At 33.9% G+C, this 22,144-nt stretch overlaps 2 protein-coding genes across 5 annotated transcripts in view; one reads left to right on the forward strand and one right to left on the reverse strand.

Moving 5' to 3' along the window:
* The window catches only part of neo (neyo), a 76,669-nt gene extending 63,588 nt beyond the window's left edge, over window positions 1-13,081 (forward strand). The window contains exons 5-8 of the mRNA XM_065515240.1: window positions 2,088-2,339; window positions 6,773-7,704; window positions 7,970-8,233; window positions 12,457-13,081. Of these exons, the coding sequence (XP_065371312.1) occupies window positions 2,088-2,339; window positions 6,773-7,704; window positions 7,970-8,233; window positions 12,457-12,710 (1,702 nt within the window). The 3' untranslated portion in view covers window positions 12,711-13,081. The remainder of the gene's footprint in view (window positions 1-2,087; window positions 2,340-6,772; window positions 7,705-7,969; window positions 8,234-12,456) is intronic.
* The window catches only part of Atg16 (Autophagy-related 16), a 307,007-nt gene that overhangs the window by 262,680 nt on the left and 22,183 nt on the right, over window positions 1-22,144 (reverse strand). For 2 of the 4 annotated variants that reach the window (XM_065515241.1, XM_065515243.1), the window contains exons 5-6: window positions 18,676-19,103; window positions 18,469-18,611 (exon numbers count right to left, since the gene is read on the reverse strand). In XM_065515241.1, the coding sequence (XP_065371313.1) occupies window positions 18,469-18,611; window positions 18,676-19,103 (571 nt within the window). The remainder of the gene's footprint in view (window positions 1-18,468; window positions 18,612-18,675; window positions 19,104-22,144) is intronic. The other 2 variants (XM_065515242.1, XM_065515244.1) reach the window with 2 other exon arrangements.

Genomic DNA, 22,144 nt, shown 5'->3' on the forward strand with positions numbered 1-22,144 from the left:
ACCAATCTAAGTCCTAGCAGAGCCTCTGCTTAAATCCTGAATTGAGAACCCCAAATTGCAGTCGTCCTCATTCGAGAGTTCGAGCAAAGGAACATGTGAAATGAGATCTGCCATACCGTTCTGACATAATGTTGTCCTAATAAAGCCTGAGATTGAATCATTAATAAAGAGTTCTAAACGCAGCAAGGCTGTATACTTATACCTAACTGTCGACGGTTGAAGAAGATGATTGACCTAGCTGCCATAGTTATAGATTTAATTTCTGCCTGGACTTTACATGTTTTTGGCAAATCTGAGAAGTATCGAGAGTTCAATGTCAACATATTCTGAATAACAGAATTGGACATCCAATTTAGCACCTCTCGTTTCGTAGGATAGTTCCACACAATTTGCCGAATGTACCCAATAGATTTGAGATTGATATTTATTAAACATTGTTGTAGTACCCCAAGAAGGTTGATAATCATTAAAAATAATGGAAAATTGGGAGAGAATATTGAAAGGAAAGATAAAAGATTAAAAATAAAAAATAAAAAGGAATCATTAAAAATTGTCTGATTTATTTACAATGGAAGTTCTAAACAAAAGTAGAGCGTGATCGCCCTCACTCATGTCGAATTCCGAATAACAGAATTGGACGGCAGGTCATCCCTCTCATTTCGTAGGATAGTCCAACATCTGATTCGTTCGGCCGATCTGACAAAAATTTATTATATGTAGCTATCAGGGGGAATCAAATCTAGAACGGCCTCCAGACTGGTCATCACAAAATTGTCTCCAACCAGTTCCCGTATCAGTCTTTAACTCGTCAGTAAAGACTGACATTGCATTATTCCGATTAACAGAATTGGGCAACCCAGTTGTCCTACTCGACAAATATGTATATGGGGACGACTTGCAAATACGTATTAATGATGATGATCCCCCTCAAAAGATCTAGTCCCTCTCGTTTCGTATGATAGATCAACATCCAGTTCGATCATGACTGCACTGAGTCGTTGGACCGACCTGACAAATATTTATTGGATGTAGCAATCAGGGGGAATCAAATCTAGCACGGCCTCCAGACTGGTCATCATAGAATTTTCCTCATTGCATTATTCTGATTAACATAATTGGGCGCACAGTTGTCTCTGGCTGGAATATTATTTAAGAAGGATATTTGTCCGACTCGGCAAATGTGTATATGGAGAAGGCTTGCAAATACGTATTAATGTAGCATTAAAGGAAATCAAATTCAGGAATTTATAAAATATTAATTTTAATCCATTCAAATAAAATATGATTGTTTTATTTGAAATGATATGGGATTGAAAATTTTGAGTATTACACAGAGAAAACTGATTCGTGATAACAACCGAATTTGTTGCCAATCGAATGATTCTACCTTAGTGACCGAATTTTACAGTTGTGGCTACAAAATTTTAGAAGGGGTAACAAAAGTTTGGTTGCTTCAACCGAAATTCTTCTTTATCAACTGACTTTCTGTTTATAGAACCGACAAATTATGTGTGCAACCGACTCATTCGATTGGCAACAAATTCGGTTGCTATCACGAATCTGTATTCTTTGTGTATGGCTCTTTAATCATTAAAAATAATATAAATTTTAGGAGAGGGAAGAGAAATAAATGTTCTGGTTTATTTACAATATAACTTCGAAACAAAAGTGGAGCATGGTTTTCCTTCTACTCATGTCCCATATTTTAAATATTGTGGATAAAAATTCAATCAATAAACAAAGTGTAGTTAGCTTGGTCCTAAACTGATTTAAGGAAGTTAAATTTCACTACTTTCAAACTTAAGCAGCCATCAGAAAAATACATTTCAAATGTTTCCTAACTCTGAAAATATATCCAAAAAATGTGACGTGTAAGAAATTTTTTTAGGTCAAGATGATTTTTTTTAGGATTTAACCATTTCTTCTAACAAAAAATTACACTTTAACAATAAAACTATTTATAAAATAAACAAACAAGAAAAACAATTTATAATTTGAAACTAGCCAATACAAAACAATATATTTACTACAACTACTATAAACACTAATACATTGTCGTCTTCTCTTCCTTTTTTGTCTCTTTGCAGATCAGCCAATTATTATCGTGCTACAAATATTTGTGAATTGTCTGAAATGGATCGTATAACATTGGCGGGTACAAGTGCATTCCAGGCTCATGATGGCATCGATTATCTTGAAAACAATTGTGCCGAAGAACCAAATAAATTATGTGAATTTAAACGTTTATCGGGCAGAATATTGAAAACAGTAGATTCAGTATATCAGGATGTTGGCAGTATTGATGAGTGCCGTGATTTGTGTATAAATTCGCCATACAGGTAAGACAAAAATAAAACAAAGAATTTAAGCCAAGGCTGTGGCAGTGGCTGCGGCTACGACTGCTGTTGCTGCTGCCTTGCTAATACCTACTATAACGACAACAATCATCTAACTATAAACTTGTAAAGAGAGATTGGAAATTATGGCTTCAGCTTAAAAAAAAACAATACAAAAAGCAAAGCAAAAAATAAGAAAAGATGTGTAAGTGGAGCGGGGTAGGTTGGAAAACTCTTTAGAGGAAGAATTAGTGTTTGAGGCCATGGTGTGGATGAAAAAGGAACAAGTTGAAACAGGTTACATGCTGTTTAATGTTTATTTTATTTTTATGTTATGGTTTCTTACTTTTGGCCACAAAACACTACACCACACTCCACACTCCAAACACCACTCCATAATGGTCAAATTGTTAAGTTATTTATGATTTGGCTTATTGAGTAAACTTTTTTTTCCGTTCTTTTAGTTACTGCTTTACAGCTTTCTGCAGTAACTTGCTGCACTTTTTTCCATTTTTTTTTATTGTTTTCTTTCCGTTTTGTTTATAAAATTTATTATGCTCTAAGGTGTTCTCATTTTTTATGTGTGCGATTGTATTTGAAACGTTTAGATTTGCGTTACAATGAATTTGAAATTTAAGTACAAAGCGATTATGTTTAGAGTTATTTGAGACTCCATACTATAGTATTTTTAGTTTTACTTTAACTTTATTTCATTTTATAATCTAATATATTACCTATTTACGAGTGTGGTAATCTGGTAATCGTTTTCAAAGTTAACGGAAAGTGAAGATGCGAAGATGAGAGTTTATGACAGTGTTTATATGGCAAACTTGTTGTAAACGCTGCAGTGCAGTGTACTTTATGTGATGTAATATGAGCCATTTTATTTTATTGTTAGAAAATTTGTAGTTTACATGAAGAATTTTTATGTTAGAAATTGCATGCGTAGAGTTTATGTTGTAAAGATGGACAATGACTTTGATAAGTTTAAATTTAATTTGTTTGACAGGCGTGAAATAGTCTTAGTTCGGGGTAAAAAAAAAATATTTTAAATAAATAGTTTTTTTGGATGGAAGTAAATGCTTGTAAAGCTAGAGGACAATGAAAGTTATTAATGGTTTTTTTGGAAAAACCTAAATATTAAGAGAAAATATAGATTAGAAATAAATGGTAGTTTAGTAATTATAAGGTCATAAATATCATTGAAGCAATGCAAACTCTGAAGCTGTCTGTCAAAAAATTAATATTTCTAAAATTCTTTACAATAAACAAGAAAACACTGATAATGCATTATGAAATAAATAAAATTTCAAAAGCCAATAAATCGTAAAATCAATGACTGCAACCACCTGGCGCATGTTCCCCATGGATTGGCCAGTTCTGCCATATGGGGCTAGGTTAGGTTATGTGGGTTGCTGGCAAGTTAGCGAGTTCACTCGGAGGCCTTGTGGCCCATTGTGGTACCCTTAGAAATACTATTCCCTAATGCGCAGAATTCATACATAAAGACAGTTAGTTTCCCTCACCAAATTTTGTTGACTGTGTGATTCCTGTGGTCCCCGTGAGAACCAACCGGTACTTCTTATAAATCTGATCATATTTACTAGTTACACATCTCTGAGACAGTCCAGATCATGGTGTATGCTCTTGTAATGCTGGGCAGTCACATATAATGTGTTGTACGGATTCCTCCTCCTCTTCGTCCAAACAAATTCTACAATAACTATAACGTGGAAACCCATACGTTCCCTCATGTGTCCCGTAAGAAGCTTAATCGAATACCTACTAAGAGAAAAAAGAGTCCTGGTCCTATCCTTTGTTCAGAGTGGGTCAGAGCATTCTGGATATTCTACAAGTGATAATGTTTGACCACGTGAGTTTCGGTCACCAAAGGAGTATGAATATCCCAGTTGTGCCAGTGATTGGCTACAATTGAGAAAACATTTCGACCTAATAACGTTGGAGTTAAGAGCCTTGATTGATGTAAGGTTGTCCAAGTAGATATGTATAGTCGAATTTTCGAGATTCAGTTCCCGGATTCTTCTCACGGCTGTATCGATTGCCATATCGGGTTACTTCAAAATACGTTTTCAGTATGAAATCTAAGGACAAAAGTCTTCAATATATTTGTTTAAAAAACAATATTAAAAAACTGTATAAAGAGATCCCATTAATCCCAATTCACACGTTGACTCTAAACAATCATCTAGAGAACTATAAGTGATTAACAACAATTGCGAATGCAAAAACTTAGAAGAGTAAATTGTTCATCTGTCACACTTAGCAAAATGAACATCTGAATTTGACGCCGCCACATAGCCACTTAATGCACTGCCTTATTCCCATTCCAAATGAAGATTTGGCTACAAATTCACGTGAATATGACTGTTTTAAAACCAATTTGGATAAACGGAATCCAATTGTCTTATACTATCATCCAATTGATATTATGCAGTGGCCTAATATTTGAAAGCCACGGCGGACTATTATAAGGGCCAATTACAAAATTCGAAGGATGATGACGGAACAAACAAGACATCCATAGAGTTACCGCTCACCAGATCTGAAAGATTAATTAGTAGAACTCAAACTCGAAGAAGACTGATCTACCACCCTGCTAATTTTAAGTCCATGTCTCTCAATTGAAAGCAAATTGTTTTTTAGTTTTAGTTACATGATTTGAATACTTATTGTAAGGCCTGAGAAGTGAAGAAAAGCAAGGGAAAGAGTAGACCCTAAAATGTCTAGCCAGAACGTAGTTATGGGTTCACATCTTAACGTTTGGCTGACTTCATAAACGTATTTTGCAAAGCAACACTGCAATGCACAGTGTTCATAAACGCAATAGATTTTACTTTGGCAATGTCGGAAGTTCATTATTGTATGGCAATGCTTGTCCATGCGCAGCATCTGTCAAATTTGTGAACTGTGAAATGAAAATTTATGATTCTTTACAAAACATTTATGCGTTCATGAATGTCACAAAGTATTGCTTTGCCTTGTAATTGCTTTGCATTACTGCGTTTATGAAGTCGGCCTTTATTATAGTCGATTGTAAGTATTTATGAAGCTTTTCCGGAAACCCTTCCATTAAGGTTTTTATAGAAATTTCTGTCACTTAGTTCCATCTCCATTTTAAATCTATCACACTTTTGGCCACCTTTTTTGTGCTCTTCAAATCTCTTTTAACAAGAGCCCAATATCTCTCTACTGAATCCTTGGACTTAGCTCCAGGCAGTTTGGAGGATTTGCCTCTCTTGGTACAAATACCACATTATTGTTCTTGTACACCCAAGACCTTGCTTACCATAGTGACGGGATGCCAAATCAGGCCAAAAATAAGTGGACACATTAAGAAGTCTTATGAATGGAAGCATCCTCTTTTGTAAACAATCCTTGATGTAAATTTCGGTATTTATAGAGCCCTTTGAGATAAATGTTTGGCTTCTTTTGCCGCAACTGCATATTGCTTGCCATATCAAGAACATTTTTTGAAAATTGTCTGCTTTTGGGTCCAACTTTCTACAACATTCCCTCGAGCATCAGCTACATAAAAATATTGACTCGGAAGCTGCCAAAAATTGTCGGTCTTTGGCCTCTAAATTTGTAGCAGAGTTCCCGTCAGGAACATTCGGAGCCTTATATGTTTTTTTAAATCTACCTTTTCGTACCTTTAACTCTTCGTACCAAATAGTCCGAGTACTGAGCTAACCTAACTGCTTTCCTACCGGATGTGTTGGGAGCTCTTGAAAATGCTTTCTATTTATTGGCTATAGAAACATCATGTGGACCATTCCTTCTACCTGAACCAGGTTTTCTATTAACTGGCAAGTTTTCCCGATACTGAATGTTTGGCCAACTTTTTGTAGGACGAAGTTGGGTTTTGTTGAAAATATTTAATCATTTTAGTACGCACTTTTTTCTCGTCACTCATTTTAATCAGATTAACAATAAATGAATACAATTGACATTAAACATAATAACTGACATACATTTCTAAGGTAACTTAATCAAAAAAAAAATCAAATAGTAAATGGTTCACTCTTTAAACAAATAGTGGTGCTATAGAATATATCTCAGAAGCAACAAGTTTATTAAGGATCTAGCAAACAAAATTTCGAAATGCTTGAAGCTTGACAAGCCAAATTATGTCTAGAAATAGGAAGGCGTCTCGAGCAAAGCTCGAAGCCATCTTACACCTTCGTTAGAAGCATCTTAATCCAGCTAATGAGCTTCCACTCCTGAAGACCTTATCAAATACTGTACAATTTTTATTTATTGAAAGTGTTATAAACCCCCAAGTGTCATAGATCAGAAACTTTGAAGTCTTCCATGTTCTATAATCCTTTTAAATAGAGAATTGTGGTTTAATTATTTTAAATACTTTTAGTTCCCACAATAAACAGTAAACTAACAATTCAACTTTCAAATTTCAGATGCCACTCCTATGACTTTGGCGATACCGGTGATATGGTCTGTCGTTTATCTCATCACAGTCGCGCCACTTTGTCCGATGTACAGGATCCCTACTTGGAAGTACCCGAGGCTGCCACCTATGAACTATCCTCCTGCTACAATGTTACCATCGAATGTGGAGCCAGTGATATGGTGGCACGCATACGCACCTCCAAACTGTTCGATGGCAAAGTCTATGCCAAAGGCTCACCCAAATCGTGTTCAATGGATGTGAAAAACTCTTTGGAATTTGAATTGAGAATGGGTTATTCCGACTTGGAGTGTAATGTGAGACAACAAGGCTCTGGACGTTATATGAACGATGTGGTTATACAGCATCATGATACTATTGTTACATCATCCGATTTGGGTTTGGCAGTGACTTGTCAATTTGATTTGACCAACAAGTCGATATCGAACGAAGTGGACTTGGGTGTTAAGGGTGACATTGAACCGGCCTTGTCTGAGGAAGTGATTGTTGATTCACCTAATGTAATCATGAAGATTACCTCTCGTGATGGTTCCGATATTATGCGTTCTGCCGAGGTAGGCGATCCTTTGGCCTTGAAATTCGAGATTTTGGATGAATCCAGTCCCTATGAGATCTTTGTGCGTGAATTGGTGGCTATGGATGGTGGTGATACTGCTGAAATTACATTGATCGATTCGAATGGTTGTCCTACCGATCATTTCATTATGGGTGCCATCTACAAGAGCAGTTTGTCGGGCAAGATTCTATTGTCACACTTTGATGCCTTCAAATTCCCCTCATCAGAAGTGGTACAATTCAGAGCTTTGGTAACACCCTGCATGCCAACCTGTGAACCGGTGCAATGTGACCAAGAGGACATCAGTGGTGAATTCAAGTCACTGCTATCGTTCGGCCGTAAACGTAGATCTCTTAATGTAACAGGTGAGTAGTTTGTAACACTCTTCGTATCAAATTCAATTCTAACAATGACATTAATTTCCCTAATCAAAAAACAAACAAAATAATGTTCGTTCAGCTGATGATGATCACTATCATTGTCAGCAGCAACAGAAACCACAATCACCACCAGCAGCAGCAGTTGTAATTGCTGCAGGAGCAATTCAGCTGTTTGTTGTTTGTTTAATGATAACATTTTATTTTATCGCTTCATTTCAATGTTTGGTTGACTCTTTTCCTTCATTTTCAGCTTCCTTCGGTAATGGTGTTGTTGCAGATGCTGGCAATCAAGAACATCATCACCAGCAACATCAGCTCAGCAGACAACGTCGTGAAACAACGAAGAAACCTAGTCAAGAAGATATGCTTTTGGTACAATCAATTCAGATCACTGACAAATTTGGCTTCGATAAACAACAGCAACAACAATCGAAAGGCAGTGGTTACGATACAAGTGAAACTGTATTCATTGCTAGTGATGTAACAACACAAGGATTCTGTGTTAATGCCATTGGTAAGTTACAAACTTATTTTCCTATGCTTTTCACAGATAGATGAACAGACCGACAGACAGACGGACAGACTTACAGTCAGTTAGACACTGACACTAACTACATAGTGCAATACTACTTAGTTGAGCTTGAGATAGGATAACAAAAAAAATAAAAGGTATTAAACATTATTATGGTCCTCATCATGTTTTAGAGACAATGTTTTCTTGTTGATTTCTTTGTTGTCTATTTTCTAACCCAATCCTAAACGTGCCTAGACGATTAAGGTTTAAGGTTGTTCTTTGTTTCTTGTTTTTTTTATTTTTTTTCTATTTCTATTTCATTCATCTGATATCAGAATTGTTTACAATGTTGGTAGAGAGCAGCAACTACAGCATAGCTGAGTGGTGTTGTTTGTATTAGGTTTTGATTCCCAGTTCCAAGTAGTATTAAGAAGAGAAAGGTGTGCAATCAGGCGTTAAGCTTTGACGTAATTGTTTTTGTTATAATTTAAGTGTATATTTGATCTATGATTGTAAAATTTAATGACTTCAAATACGAAAAACAACAAAAACTTTATAGACTTTTGTAGTTTGGTGGAAAACAACAACAATAACTACAAAAAAACGACAAGTGTACTTTGTGTAGTAGGTTTTAGATTTTTTTTTCGGGTGCCTGGAAATAAATTTAATGTGGGAAAATTTGTTGGAGGTTTGGTTTGGCTGCTTTAATAAGCTAGATTAAGCATGATGTTATAATATTGAAATAGAGGAATTTAATTGAGATTAGAACACTCCCTTTAACAAACAGCAAGCTGGAATAATACAACAAAAATAAAAGCAGAGAAACTTCTCGCGCCTACTACAGATAGTAGGAAGGAAATATTCGAAATTATGTCTGGTATAGTTACTGAGGAAAGGAACATAAATAACTGTATTCAACAATGGTGATGAGGCAATAAAGAACATATTGAAAGATATCATACAAAATAAGTATCTACAAGATCAGTATAGAAAATATTTGCTGAAAAGTACTTTAAACGATCGTTCGGTTATACATTTACGTTTGTCTCTGTCATTTAAACATATTTCTTAATTTATGTTGTCCATCAAATCAGCATTAATGTGGGTTAACTTTAAGATTCATGTACTTGTAAGTTACTGTGATCCAATTCTTGCAAAGAGAGAGATTCTTGAAACTCAAATAATACCATCAATCACTCCTAAGATGTCATATATTTTCAAAATATTGGAAATAATCATTATGTTCTTATGAAGTTTTAAACTTTTATTTACTAACGAATGATGGTTTACAGACCCACCATATGTACAGAAATCTATAACTAAAAAATATTTTATCTTTGGGCGACATCATTCGGCGCAATTCCGGGATTATTGACTGCTCTTAGTTCATAGGAACAATAGCCGAACCCTTCCTAAGGACAATTATGCGCAATGATTCTGGATAGTTTTGCTTACAAAGCCTTATTTGCTCATAAACTTAACGTTACCAATCATCGACTTTAATATCTTTGATATCAATCCTATATATGAAAACAGAATACACTATCACAGAATAATGAGAGCATTTCTACTGTGAACAGAAATTGGACCCAATTACACATTCTTTGGTTACTAAATTAAAACTCATTGAAATTTGGAAACATTTCAACAGTCACGTTAAATGTGACATTTTGTGATATCAATTGCTTTATCGCCGCAGCTGAAACCAGCTGAATTCCAACTATTTGGTAGCTTCAAAAGCTAAACAATATTCAAAATTCAAAGTTATTCGCAAATTAGAACCCAAAACCAAATTATGATGATAATTTTTCAATATATTCATTGTTTCCCCTGTCAACATAGAAACTCCAAAATATGCGCTTTAAATTTATAAACCGCTTCTTTAGGAATCGAAAAATATTAATCTTATCATTTATTATTGATCTGTGGGAATAAAAAGAGTTTATTAGAAGTCACATCAAGGTAATGGTGAGGAAGGATTGGTGCTGAATATGTGAGCAACTTGGATGAAAAAAAATATTCATATTATTTATTTTACGTCTCTGATTAACAAAAAAAAACTCAGTTTCTTCGAGATTTTTGGTAATAATGGAAAAGTGCGTCCAAATACAAATGGTGATTGAGGTATTTCTTTGTACGTATCCTTTAAAGCTTCAAGCATACGACACTCACACATATGCACTGATTGACGGGTTTATTTGATCGTCTCCAGGGCACTTAAGATCTGACATTTATCAAGTTGTTTGATTTTCTTGATAATAAGTTTTTTCTTCTACAAGAATACATTTTCAAGTCAAGATTATTTTCTTCATTCCTTGTTAAAAAAAACTAAAATACCTCGTCTATGATTGAACGTTCTGGCGCTGGGAGAAAAACCTTCCACCAGAGGTTGAGATTTATGAACACGCTTAATGCCTACTGGTCCCGCATAGACCGTCCGTGTCGTCTCAAATATACGCCCAGCATGTGGTCAGGGTCCCCATGATACCCCACATATTCAAATGCCCAGCCTTCTTAACTTATGGTTCAATGAATTTGTGAACCATCACCGTTGAAGTAACTCAATTTCTTGGCAGAACCTCCAGATTAGATAATTATATATTGGGTGTATGATTTAAAAATGCGGAATTTTTTTCAAATTTTTAGCTTTAAGTTTTAAACATTTGTTCAACAAAAATGTATTCAAAGTATTGCCCATTGTTAGCTAAGAGCTTTTCCCATCTTTCTGGCAACATATGGATTACGAGCCAAAAGAACTGCTAATCTTTTGTCAAGAACGAATCAAGCCAATATCGGATACTCTGCATATAATGTTCTCCATCGATCGAAACAAATAGTAGTCGGACGGGGCAAGGTCTGGACTTTAAGGCGGTTGAGGCAAAACTTACCAATCTCTTCATTCTAAATACATTTTAACAGGTATAGCATAATGTGGACGAGCGTTGTCATGTTGGAATATTACGGTTTCATATCTGGCCGTATTCGGCAAATGCTCGGTACGTTCGGAACAGGTTCCATGTGATGGTCTGGTAAGATTTTAGCAGCAAAAATGATTTTCTGCTATAAAAGAAAATCATTTTTGCATCAAATCATTACTTGCGATGAAAAATGGATCCATTACGATAAACCGAAGCGTATGTAAAGCCCAGGCAACCAGCCGAATCGAGACCAATGCAAAATATCCATGGCGCTAAGGTAATGCTCTATATTTGGTGCGACCAAAAGGAACCTATCTATTACAGCATTTCGAACATGCAAAAGTCATATTTCAAAGCCTGTCGGCATCAATTCGTATTGTACCCAATTTCCCTAAATCCTGCTACTCGCAAACGTTTTGAAATTGCTGCTTGAGTAGCTCAAAATGATTTTGCAAGCTCTTGTTGAGTTTGACAACAATTTTCATGGAGTAATGTCTCCAATTCTTGGTCTTCAAACTTTGTTGGCTGGCCTAAGCGATATTTGTCTAATGTAGCTCTCTGTAGCTTGAAACCGACGGAACACATTCACCAAATGCTTTCGTGAGGTGAGCAATCGGTGTACTTCAGCGGCTCTTTTTTTCAAATTAAAAAAGTAAAGCAAAACGTCCCGCATATGACGCTTTGTTGACACAAAATTCGGCATTTTCGAAAAAAGGTATTGTTTACAATAAAATTAAAAGTTATTAAAAACAAAAACCGCGTTCAAAAGATATGCCATCTGTAAACCCCGCATTTTTAAGTCATACACCCAATAGTTTTAGCTTTTATAACAACAACCCTTTCTAAAATTCAAATGTTCAGTTCTAATAGGCTGAACATTCAGAAAACTTAACAAAAACTTCAGGAGAACAAAATAAGGAATAAGAAACAAATTACGAAAGTTGTAGAGTGTCAAAGACGAATAAGGTTTAAGGTACGGTAATAGATAATAAGATTTGCACGAATTAAACACGGCATACAATCCAAAGAATTTCCCAAATCCTAAATGTAAATCGTTTATCTGACAGATAATATTTCCAGATTGCTAATATTTAGTTTTAGAATTTCACTGAAGGAGATAAAATATTCACAGAACGTGATAGAGGAAACATGGTTAATTATTGTAGATGGAACCGAGCTAAATTCCAATATGGTTATAATCTCGAGATTTTGCACTTTATAGACTATTATCATTTGCTTTATGATTATTATATTTAAATATTAAGATATTAAAATTTAATTTGTTTTCTTTTTTCCCCTCTCAAGGACTTATTGTTGCCGCCACCGTCTTCCTATTGGCCCAACTAGCCGTTATAGCCATCTGGACTTATCTGTATCAAAGACGCCGAAAGCTACAACCCTACAGCAATGAGGGCATAAGCAGTGCCTCCAGCTATGGATCACACACAAACTCGAGCGCTTCCACTATGCAGGGTGTTAACCTACCAAATGCGAGATCAGAGTCATTATGTAAATTATACGAGGGTGGTTTTGCAGCAAGGCATGGACGTCAATTTTAAGCAAATCGGGACGAAGATATAAATCAAAAACCAAGCAAATAGTATTTCAAAATGTTAAGATTAACAAACAAAAAAAGGAAACCACCTTAGAAAAATGGAAGTAACTCAACACAACATAACAAAAACTTGCCACAAAACAACAATAAATAATAATTTATGTTTTTTGAATTAAAAAAAAATAACAAGCAAGTGAACAAAAACAAAATTATAAAAATTTAAACATAAACTCAAGCTAAAGACATTTGAGTAGTAATAATTTAAATTATTATTAACACAAACAAAAGCCATTTAAAAACAAATGAAGAAATGCAAAAGACAGAATCAAAGTAAAATACTTAATGGTGCCGGATAAGCAAAAAAAATTAAAATAAAGTTAAAAAAAAACTCGAGGGCAATATTTATTATTATTTTAATATTTTTTTACATAAAATTAAATTAGATAAAACTTTTTAAAAACAAAAAAATATAAAAATTAAAAAAGCAATAATAAAAGAAAATTGCTTTAAAATTTAAAAAAAAAAACTTAAAAAATAGTCTAAACAAAATTAGCTAATAAGCAAATTTTCTTTAAAGAAAAACAATATATAAGAACAAAAAAAACGATTGGAAAAAAGGACGACTGATTAAAAATATTAAATAAAAATATATAGATTTTATTATTAATTTCTTTGATAAACAAAGAAAAAATAATAAAATTAAAGTTTTAAAATCATAAGTAATTTAATTAACAGTAATTTATCATAAACAATTACAAGCATTTATATTAAAATTTAAAAACAAAATCTGCAAAATTTATTTTATTTTTACCATTTAAAGCCTATAGAGATCAATTTCCATTTCATTATTATATTTAGTTTTTTCATTTATAATTTTATATCATATTTTGCAATATAATTTAGTTAAACTTTATTGAATAATTAATGTTATAAGCAAATTTCCTTAAATCTCTTGAAATTTCTTATTTTTCACTTGTCCTTTTTTCTATGTTTATTTTATAACATATTTTTTTTATATATTTATGTGTATCTATTTATTTTTTTTGGAATTTAATTCTAAATAATATTATATTGAATTTTAATGTATTATTTAAGTATTCTTTAAAAAAAAAACAAAAATTCAAAATAAATTTTTCGCTTAAATCTTTCTAAAATTGAAATAATTTAAAAATTCTACTAGTAATTATATAGAGAATAGTAAAATTTTAGTCTTATTAAGTTAATGTGTTTTAAAAGATATGACATTTTCTTTCTTTTTCTTTTTGTATTAAAATAGTAAAAGAATATGATAATGAAGATAAATTTTTGTACTCTATACTTTTTTTTATTTGATAAATAAAACTATAATATTAATAATATAAATTTGATGGGGTTTTATTACTAATTTAGTATCATGGATTTGGAACTAATAAAAGGAATTTATAAATTTCAGACGATTAATTATATATCCATGATTCGTAGCCTGTCACTCTGCATTAGAGTTTCCAAAAAAACGATAAAATTCAAAAACAGTTAAGGTTTTAAAAATTTTAAAACCGATCGGTTTCGGTTATATTCGATTTTGGGCTTGTTTCCGAAATGTTATGGTATTATAGAGACAATATGTATTATTGAGACAGTTGATGATAAAAAAATTCTATAAAATACGTTGCTCGTAGGTTGAAAACTTGGTGATGACCATTCAATTACATTTTATGATAATTATTTGACAAATTATATAAATTTGAAGTTGGCTTGTCAGGAGATATGAACATTTTTTAAATTAATTCGCAAGCATCAGAAGCAATTATTGAAAAACAAATGAATATACCAGGGCGGGTAAAAAAATCCATGCCTTTTTTAATGAAACACATGTTTCTGAATAAAAAATTATATTATTTTTCAACATAGTCTTTTGTAGGCTCTATGGACTTTGTACAACGTTTCGCAATCACTTCCAAAAAATAAGATTTGTCGAGGTTATCAAAATATGTATTTTTGTGAAAAGATTTCATCGTTGCAGTCGAATTTCTTTCCGCCGAGACTTTTCTTCAGGGTTCACAATAAGAAATAGTCTCTTTTTGGCTAATTCTGGACAATATAGCAGAAGAGGGAACATTTCGTTTGCCATGGAAACTGCACGTGTGTGTACCCTTTTGTGCACCCGATTGTGAGCAAAGGCGGCAGCCATATTGCGGAAAGCTTTCTCATACCCAAGTGATCATTCAAAATTGAAATCATTAAGCCTATGGCTTCCACAATCTCTCGCACTTTCAATCTTCAATCGGCCAAAACCACATTTGTTCTATTGTTTTGGGTGTAGAGACCTCAACTGGGAGTCCAGACATTGGCCATCTTTCGTGCTTGTACGGCCACAACGAAATTCTGTAAATCACGTTTTTACCATTGAAATTGATGGTGCAGAGTTTCTATAGTATTTATTAAGCTTAGCCCTTATTTGAGTGATGGATCGTTCTTCATTGAAATATGAGTATTTTCTCTTGAACCCCTATAAAATGATATGATGTGTCTGCGTTCAGAAAATTGTGTTTTCATAGTAAATAAATGCTAGAGTACAATTAAAAGAATATTGTAGATTAATTTGCTGATCTAAAATCATGTTGGGACGTTTGTCAAATAGTGTGGCCAAATGTAGCAGAGTTGTCAATATGAGAAAGATAAAGAAACGGTATTCTATCAATGTCTGCCCCTGGCCACCATGAGGGGGTGTAGAATTATTACCTCTTTTATCATGCTTGGAGGAGATGTCAAGAAAGAATCTTAGTGACAAAGCACATATAAAAAATGTCATCGGACAGATAGTAAAATCTGCCTATAAATTAAAATTGCCTATATAGTAATCATACCTAAGTCCACAGTGTCAGAAAATAATCCAGTTAGTAGTCTCAGATCGCTCTTTCCATTTCCGTTTGGACAAAGACCGAATTCTTTACGCTATGGAAAGAATTCGGTCTTTGTCCAAATGCCACAAAAAATTTCAGGTAATATGAAAGAGCCAGCATGACCCACATGACCATGTACTCAGCACAACGTCACTTCATTGTGGGCACCGAGTTCATTCAAATATACAATGCAGTCAATGACGACACTAGAGCTGATAGCCTGGCATCCCGACATAAAAGAAGTCCTAACATTCTGCAATCTGCTTCCCAAACGGTCAGCTGTATTTGCAAAATACTTGAAAAAAAATTTGTTTTTTTTTAATGGACCAGCTCATGAGCGGTTATCACTATACCGAAAATATTTCGGGAAACTTCAAACAACAAACCAAGGTATATTTTGAGGAGGTAACAAAATAACCTTTTTTCCTCTCCATATCAGGTTGGCATTAATTTCCGCCTGATATATTGATGGGTATGTAACCATTGGAATACAAGTTTGAAAATTGCGACAAAAAACACCACTGTCTTATTGGGATCCATCGGTAAATCACAGCTGATCCGCATTTTGATTTGACCACTGATCACTTTCAGGTAAAAATACTCTAAAATTCCTATGCAACACCAAGGTCGATAACATTTAGTCTGTTACTGCATTCGTACGGTCGTTCCCAAAGTTACCTAGAGTATTTCCAGATCCAGATCACCATACTTTGTACGGGATATACCCAGTAGTGTGGATTCATGTCTATGGCTCACCTCCATTAACAAAATGTAAGGGTGGGTTGCACCCAAAGCATAAGTTGGGCAGGTCCTCATGGTTCCAGTAATAGAAATACAGATGAAGAGATAAATATTATCAAGTGGAAATCTCACAGTCACTTGTTATTATTACCCCCATTAACACGAAGCCTGGTTATGCGTTAACTAATAGTTATACTCTCGGTTAAAATTATTTTTGTATGAAAACTGTCAGTATAACTATTAGTTAAGACATAACCAGACTTCGTGTTAATGGGGTTTAGTCGTATTACTGAAAAAGAACAGCAAATCTTAGGTTTTAAATCCAAGTTCTACCAAAAAGTCATTGCTAGGCATAGATTGCGCTATTATCTTTATTGGTAGTGTAGGACAAGTAACTATTCCAAGAGAGAGTCCTGTCTAGGTAACCCTACGATATTTTATCCCATTCGAAAACTCGATAGATAAGCCATTTTATGGAAATAATGTACTTCAGGGACCTGTTTACCACTTGGGTATCAGAATGTGATCATAATGTTCAAGCAAAACAAAATTATACATAAAATCACACTTCTTGCAATATAAATACGGGAATCCATACTTTCTGCCTCGATAACAATCTTGACAAAATTTATACAAAATCGAAGGAATCATCGGGAATCGTCGCGACGATTCAGAATGTGCTTCTATGCCAAAAGTAAGGAAGGTGGATATAGAAAAAAATCCCCTACTGTACACCATTAAATTATGATGCTCAAAATGAACGAATCAAACATTTCAATGTAGACGTTCTTCTAAATTCTTAAACGTTTAACAAAGAGGAAATTTATGACAATTGTCAGTTGATTAAAATTATTGTTCTTTGAATAAATCGATACAGTATTTAATCAATATTTGAGAAACCCAAAAATTATGGAAAAGCAAAGTGGAGTATGGATCGGTCGCCATATCACTAATTTCATGGATGTTATAAAAGTTACGGCTGATTATACTTGCGTCAGAACTAGTGATTTTAGAAAAAGTTCTAAAAATGTTTATGGGAATTCTTGGTTTCTTTTTTTAATACTATCCAGTTAGTCTATTTGGTAGTGAGCTAGTATATCAGTCTGGTTGTTGCGTGTTCGATTCCCACCAGAGATAACAAACTGATAAACTTCATTACAATGGACGTTAAATGAAGTTAGCATAAAATGCTGAAATTTTCAAGCTGTAAAACCGTCTCATTAATGTCGTACATACAGGAAGTCGGACGGGTCAAACATTTTATTTGGACATTCAAAAATTTAATAGATATATCGAGGGCATATATTCAATACATGCCGACTCAAAAAACCTAACTTCTCAGGGAATCGCAAAAAAATAGTTTTTTAAGTTTTTTGCGATTCCGAGTCCTTGTGAAATTCTAAGACGATATACCTATGCCAGTCCGTCTATCCGCCTTTCTGTCTGTTGAAAATACGATAGAGCGCAAATAAGTAGCTATCTGGCTGAACTCTTCCACAAATACTCTCTAATGAGATGGTTTGTTTGGTATTGAAAATGGGAAATATCTTTCCATGATTTCACCTAGCCCTCATACAAATGTCCCCCCGGAATACTGTTTGAGAAATTAGTTCTAAGTACTCCGAAAGTATACTGTAAAGTATGGCGAAAATCGTGCAGCATTTGTTCATAATCCCCATAATAAAGCCCCACTCAGAAAATTACTTAAACATTCGTAACTGTCTTATAGTAATTAATATCATGTTGAAATCTTTCTACCAACTTTTATTAGGATCGGTCCATAATTGACCCTACCTCCCATATAACCCCTACATCAGAAAAGTATTTCATTGTCACAAATTGATGGTGGGTATACAAGATTCTGCAGAGCCAATTATAATATTATTACTAGTTAAACTTAAATTTAAAATATTTTCGTGAAGCTTTTAATATTGGGTTTCTTTAAATTATTTGTTCAATGTAATTTATAGTTTTTAAATACATATGTATATAATTAAGAAATCTAATTAAATCTAAAATAATTAAAAAAATTTAATCATGAATTCATTATAAATTCATGACTCATCATGACAACTGAACATGATTTCAACACAACGTTATTTAAATCTTATTTTTAGGCTTACTTTCACTATCACTTACCCTTAATCTATTATCTCCTGTGGTCCAAATACGTGCGCCATAATCATTTGAGGTGCCTATTACATAGGTACCAGTGGAATCAAAATCAACGGAATTAATACCAGCACTACTGCCGCCCAAAACGGCACGAGGTTCAGTAGAACCTAAAACAAAATTTAAGATATATTATTAATTCAATTAAAGCCAACAAAATCCACTCAAACTCACCCTTCCCCACATCCCACAACTTGACCTTGCGATCAGCACCACCCGTTGCTATGACACGTTCAATTGGACTCCAACGCACCGCATGTGATTCTGTTTCATGAGCTTCAAATTTCATATGGATGGTGGTGGGACAGGCACTTTTGTAATAGCCATAACCACCTATATTACTGCCACCCAAACCACCAAACTGCTCATTTTGTGTGCCATACATGTCAGCATCACTGCCAGCCTCTACGCAATGATCACCACTGCTGGTGTCACGATCGTCGTCGTCGTACGGATCACCACCGCCTCCCGCTCCTTGAAACGAGGGACTCGAGGAGTTGCGATGATGTTGTGTAAAGGGTGAATTTGGTTCTCGGACAGCGTCTTCGAGATCTCGTTTAAGTTTATCCGAACGTTTTCTGAAAATTGACGGCAGTCTTTTTCTAGATTTTGTAAACAGTTGGCATGTTTTTTTTTGTTTGTTTGTTTTGTTGAGTGTATTTTTGGAGGAGGGGGAGAATATTGACATACGGTTTTTGTTTTGATATACAGGGAGGGTCAGTTTATTTATGTTTGTATTGGGTTTTTTTAAGTATAATTATTACAATATTCAATATTCGTCAACATTTATAGACACACAATAATAAAAAAAAAATAAATAAAAAAGGAGAAAAAAAGAAGAAAGAAAAATAGTGTTGGTTTTTGTTTGTTTCTTGGTCGAGTAATAGAACTTTTAAAAAAAACTTTTTTCTTCAATTAAGCGTTGGTATTTTGTTTTTTTTGAAATTTATATTTTATTTTAGACTGGGTTTCGATTGAGTAGTATGCGTTTTTTAGAAAACAAATGAGTGAAATTGAGTGAATTTTGTTTGCTGCGCATATGCATGAATGAGTTTCGAAATATGTATGATAATGTGGATTTGAAAATTGTTACGAGTATGTTTGATTAGTTTTTTCGATAAGCTTTATCCAGTCCAAAAAAAAACTCAGGTGAAATTGTTGTTTCCACAATGAATTTTGCATGCATTTAATATTTTCAAATATGCAGAAAGTGTTATCTAGTGATATGAAATGTGATAAAAAAGTAATTGCTATTTCATCTTGCGCTGATGTGTTTTTATGGGAAAAAATTATCTTACCAATTCATGAATTTACGATGATATATTTTCGCTTTCAGGCTTATGTTTAAAGTATGATATTGCTTTGAGGGACTCAAAGTTCGATATTAAAGTATAAATACCTCAATTATCAAATATATTAATCCAAACTAAGGTTTGTCCAATCGATACAAAACAAGTTGAGGTATAGTGAATTGGCAATAAGTACGGTTCAGGTTCGAAAACAAAAATTGGGTCCAATTAATAAAAACCTGGCAAGAATAATAGTCCAGCAATTTAAACGAAAAGCTAACACATCCATTTTGGTACCCTTAGAAAAACATTTTCCTCGTATGCTGAAAATCATACATGAAAAGATAATGGTTTCCCTCCCTAATTCCGATGACTATGTGACTCCTGTGGACACATCTCTGAGACAGTATAAATCAATGATGTCCATTTCATTGTGCTTTCGCGCTGACTAACAACACACATATTCTTATTCTCTTGGGTTAGTAGCCACTGAGGCAGCGACGAATGCACACACTAAGCTATTTTTAAATTTTTTTTAAATTTTTGTTCATGATCACTGAAAGAAATATTTGGATTGTTTAATATATTTAGAACTTTAAAAAATCATTGAAGTGTTGTCTGATTTTTCACATCAACTTACTTCTGTGAACAATTTTTTTAGATTTGAAATGATTTTAATCAAAAGAGCGTAATAAAATAAGCAAAAAAACATAATTTTCAAAATGATTAATATCGAACTCGTAATTAATGAGCTATGATAATATGTCGCAGACAATTTGATTAAGATTGTTCTCTTCATTATTGTTAACAAATAAAGACTTCAAAATATTGAAAGAAAAGTTTGCTAAACTTTTCTTTCAATGCAGCTCTCTTTCTCTCACCAATACTAATCAGTTTTAGCTTTGGTCATCCCTGGTATAAATCATGAAAAAGAGCTCTACCAAGATGTAGTAGTCTACGATGCTCTTGTAAGGCCGGGCAATCACATAAATGATGTTGTACTGATTCTTTCTCCTCCTCAGCTAAACAACTTCTACAATAGCTATAGCGTGAGTAACCCATACATTCCGAAATGTTTCCAGTCAATGTTACAGTGGCCAGTAATTATACCCGTAAGAAGCATAATTGAATTTCTACCAGGTGACAAAAGAGTCCTGGTCCTATCCTTTCTAAGAGAGGGCCAGAGTATTCTGGATATTCGAATCACTCAACGCCCATTTATCTTTAAAATTTAATATGGTCACCAAGGGAGTGTTAATATCCCTTTGCCCATGAGTTACGTGGTTGCGCATTCATCAGATACTTCATTTCCCCAGATGCCCTCATGGCCTGGAACCAATATTAACTCGACGTGAAGCTGTGTTAGTTGTGCCAGTGAATGAATACAATTGAGAAAACATTTCGACCCAATAACGTTGGACTTAAGAGCGTTGATTGATGCAAGCCTGTCCAAGTAGATATGTATTTTGTAGATTCAGTTCTCGGATTCTTCTCGCGGCTGTATCGATGGCATAGTTCTCTGCCTGGAAAACCGTGCCGGTGTCGGGCAAACGAAGATTGGTAAATAAGGTAAAAAACAATATAATCAGAAAACCTACAAAATGCCAAAAGCGCCAGAACGATAGGCCAAAAAACTGATCATAGCCAAAAGACGGGACAAAAAATTTTATATCGCCCGTAAGAGAGAAGGAGCCAATGTGCAATATACGCCAAAAAAAAATACTAGCAAATTTCCATATCATAGACAGGCAATTTGTAGCTGTGGATTTAAAAGCAAGGATGCCGTTTTAAAAGGATCAATAAACTCCATAATTTATATCGAGAAGTTCTTTGAAGAGTCCTTAAACTAGTTTATTCGACAACGCAATGGCTCTGTGCTATTTTTAACAGCTTTAGCAAGCAGTCACTAGCAAAAGACACAATTGAGTGGTATAATACAAACAATATTAATTTTGTTCTGAAAGAGACAAATCCACCAAATTGCCTGGTGCTCCACACCATTGAGAGACATTGGGCACTGATGAAAAGATGAGTTAAAAGGTGACACGAAGCGACCAGGATTTTAAGAATAAGTGGCAAAGAGCATAATCTGAGATTAACAATAATACTTTACAAAAGGTAATGAATGATGTTAAGAGAAAGCTGAGAACATTTTATGAAAGAAATACATAATATCCTAATTATAAGTTTTAAATAAGTTTGTTTGAAATTTAATGAAATATAATTTTAGTTAAAATTTGAATGTAAATTATAATTTTATGAGAAAAAAATGGGTTAAATTTGTTCGTGCATTAATTTTTGTTGAATTCATCTTAGTCCATCAAAAGATCTTTGGGCAGACATTTGCAAGATCT

The sequence above is a fragment of the Calliphora vicina genome, chromosome 1 (assembly GCF_958450345.1).
Source record: "Calliphora vicina chromosome 1, idCalVici1.1, whole genome shotgun sequence".
NCBI classification, from domain to species: Eukaryota; Metazoa; Arthropoda; class Insecta; order Diptera; family Calliphoridae; genus Calliphora; species Calliphora vicina.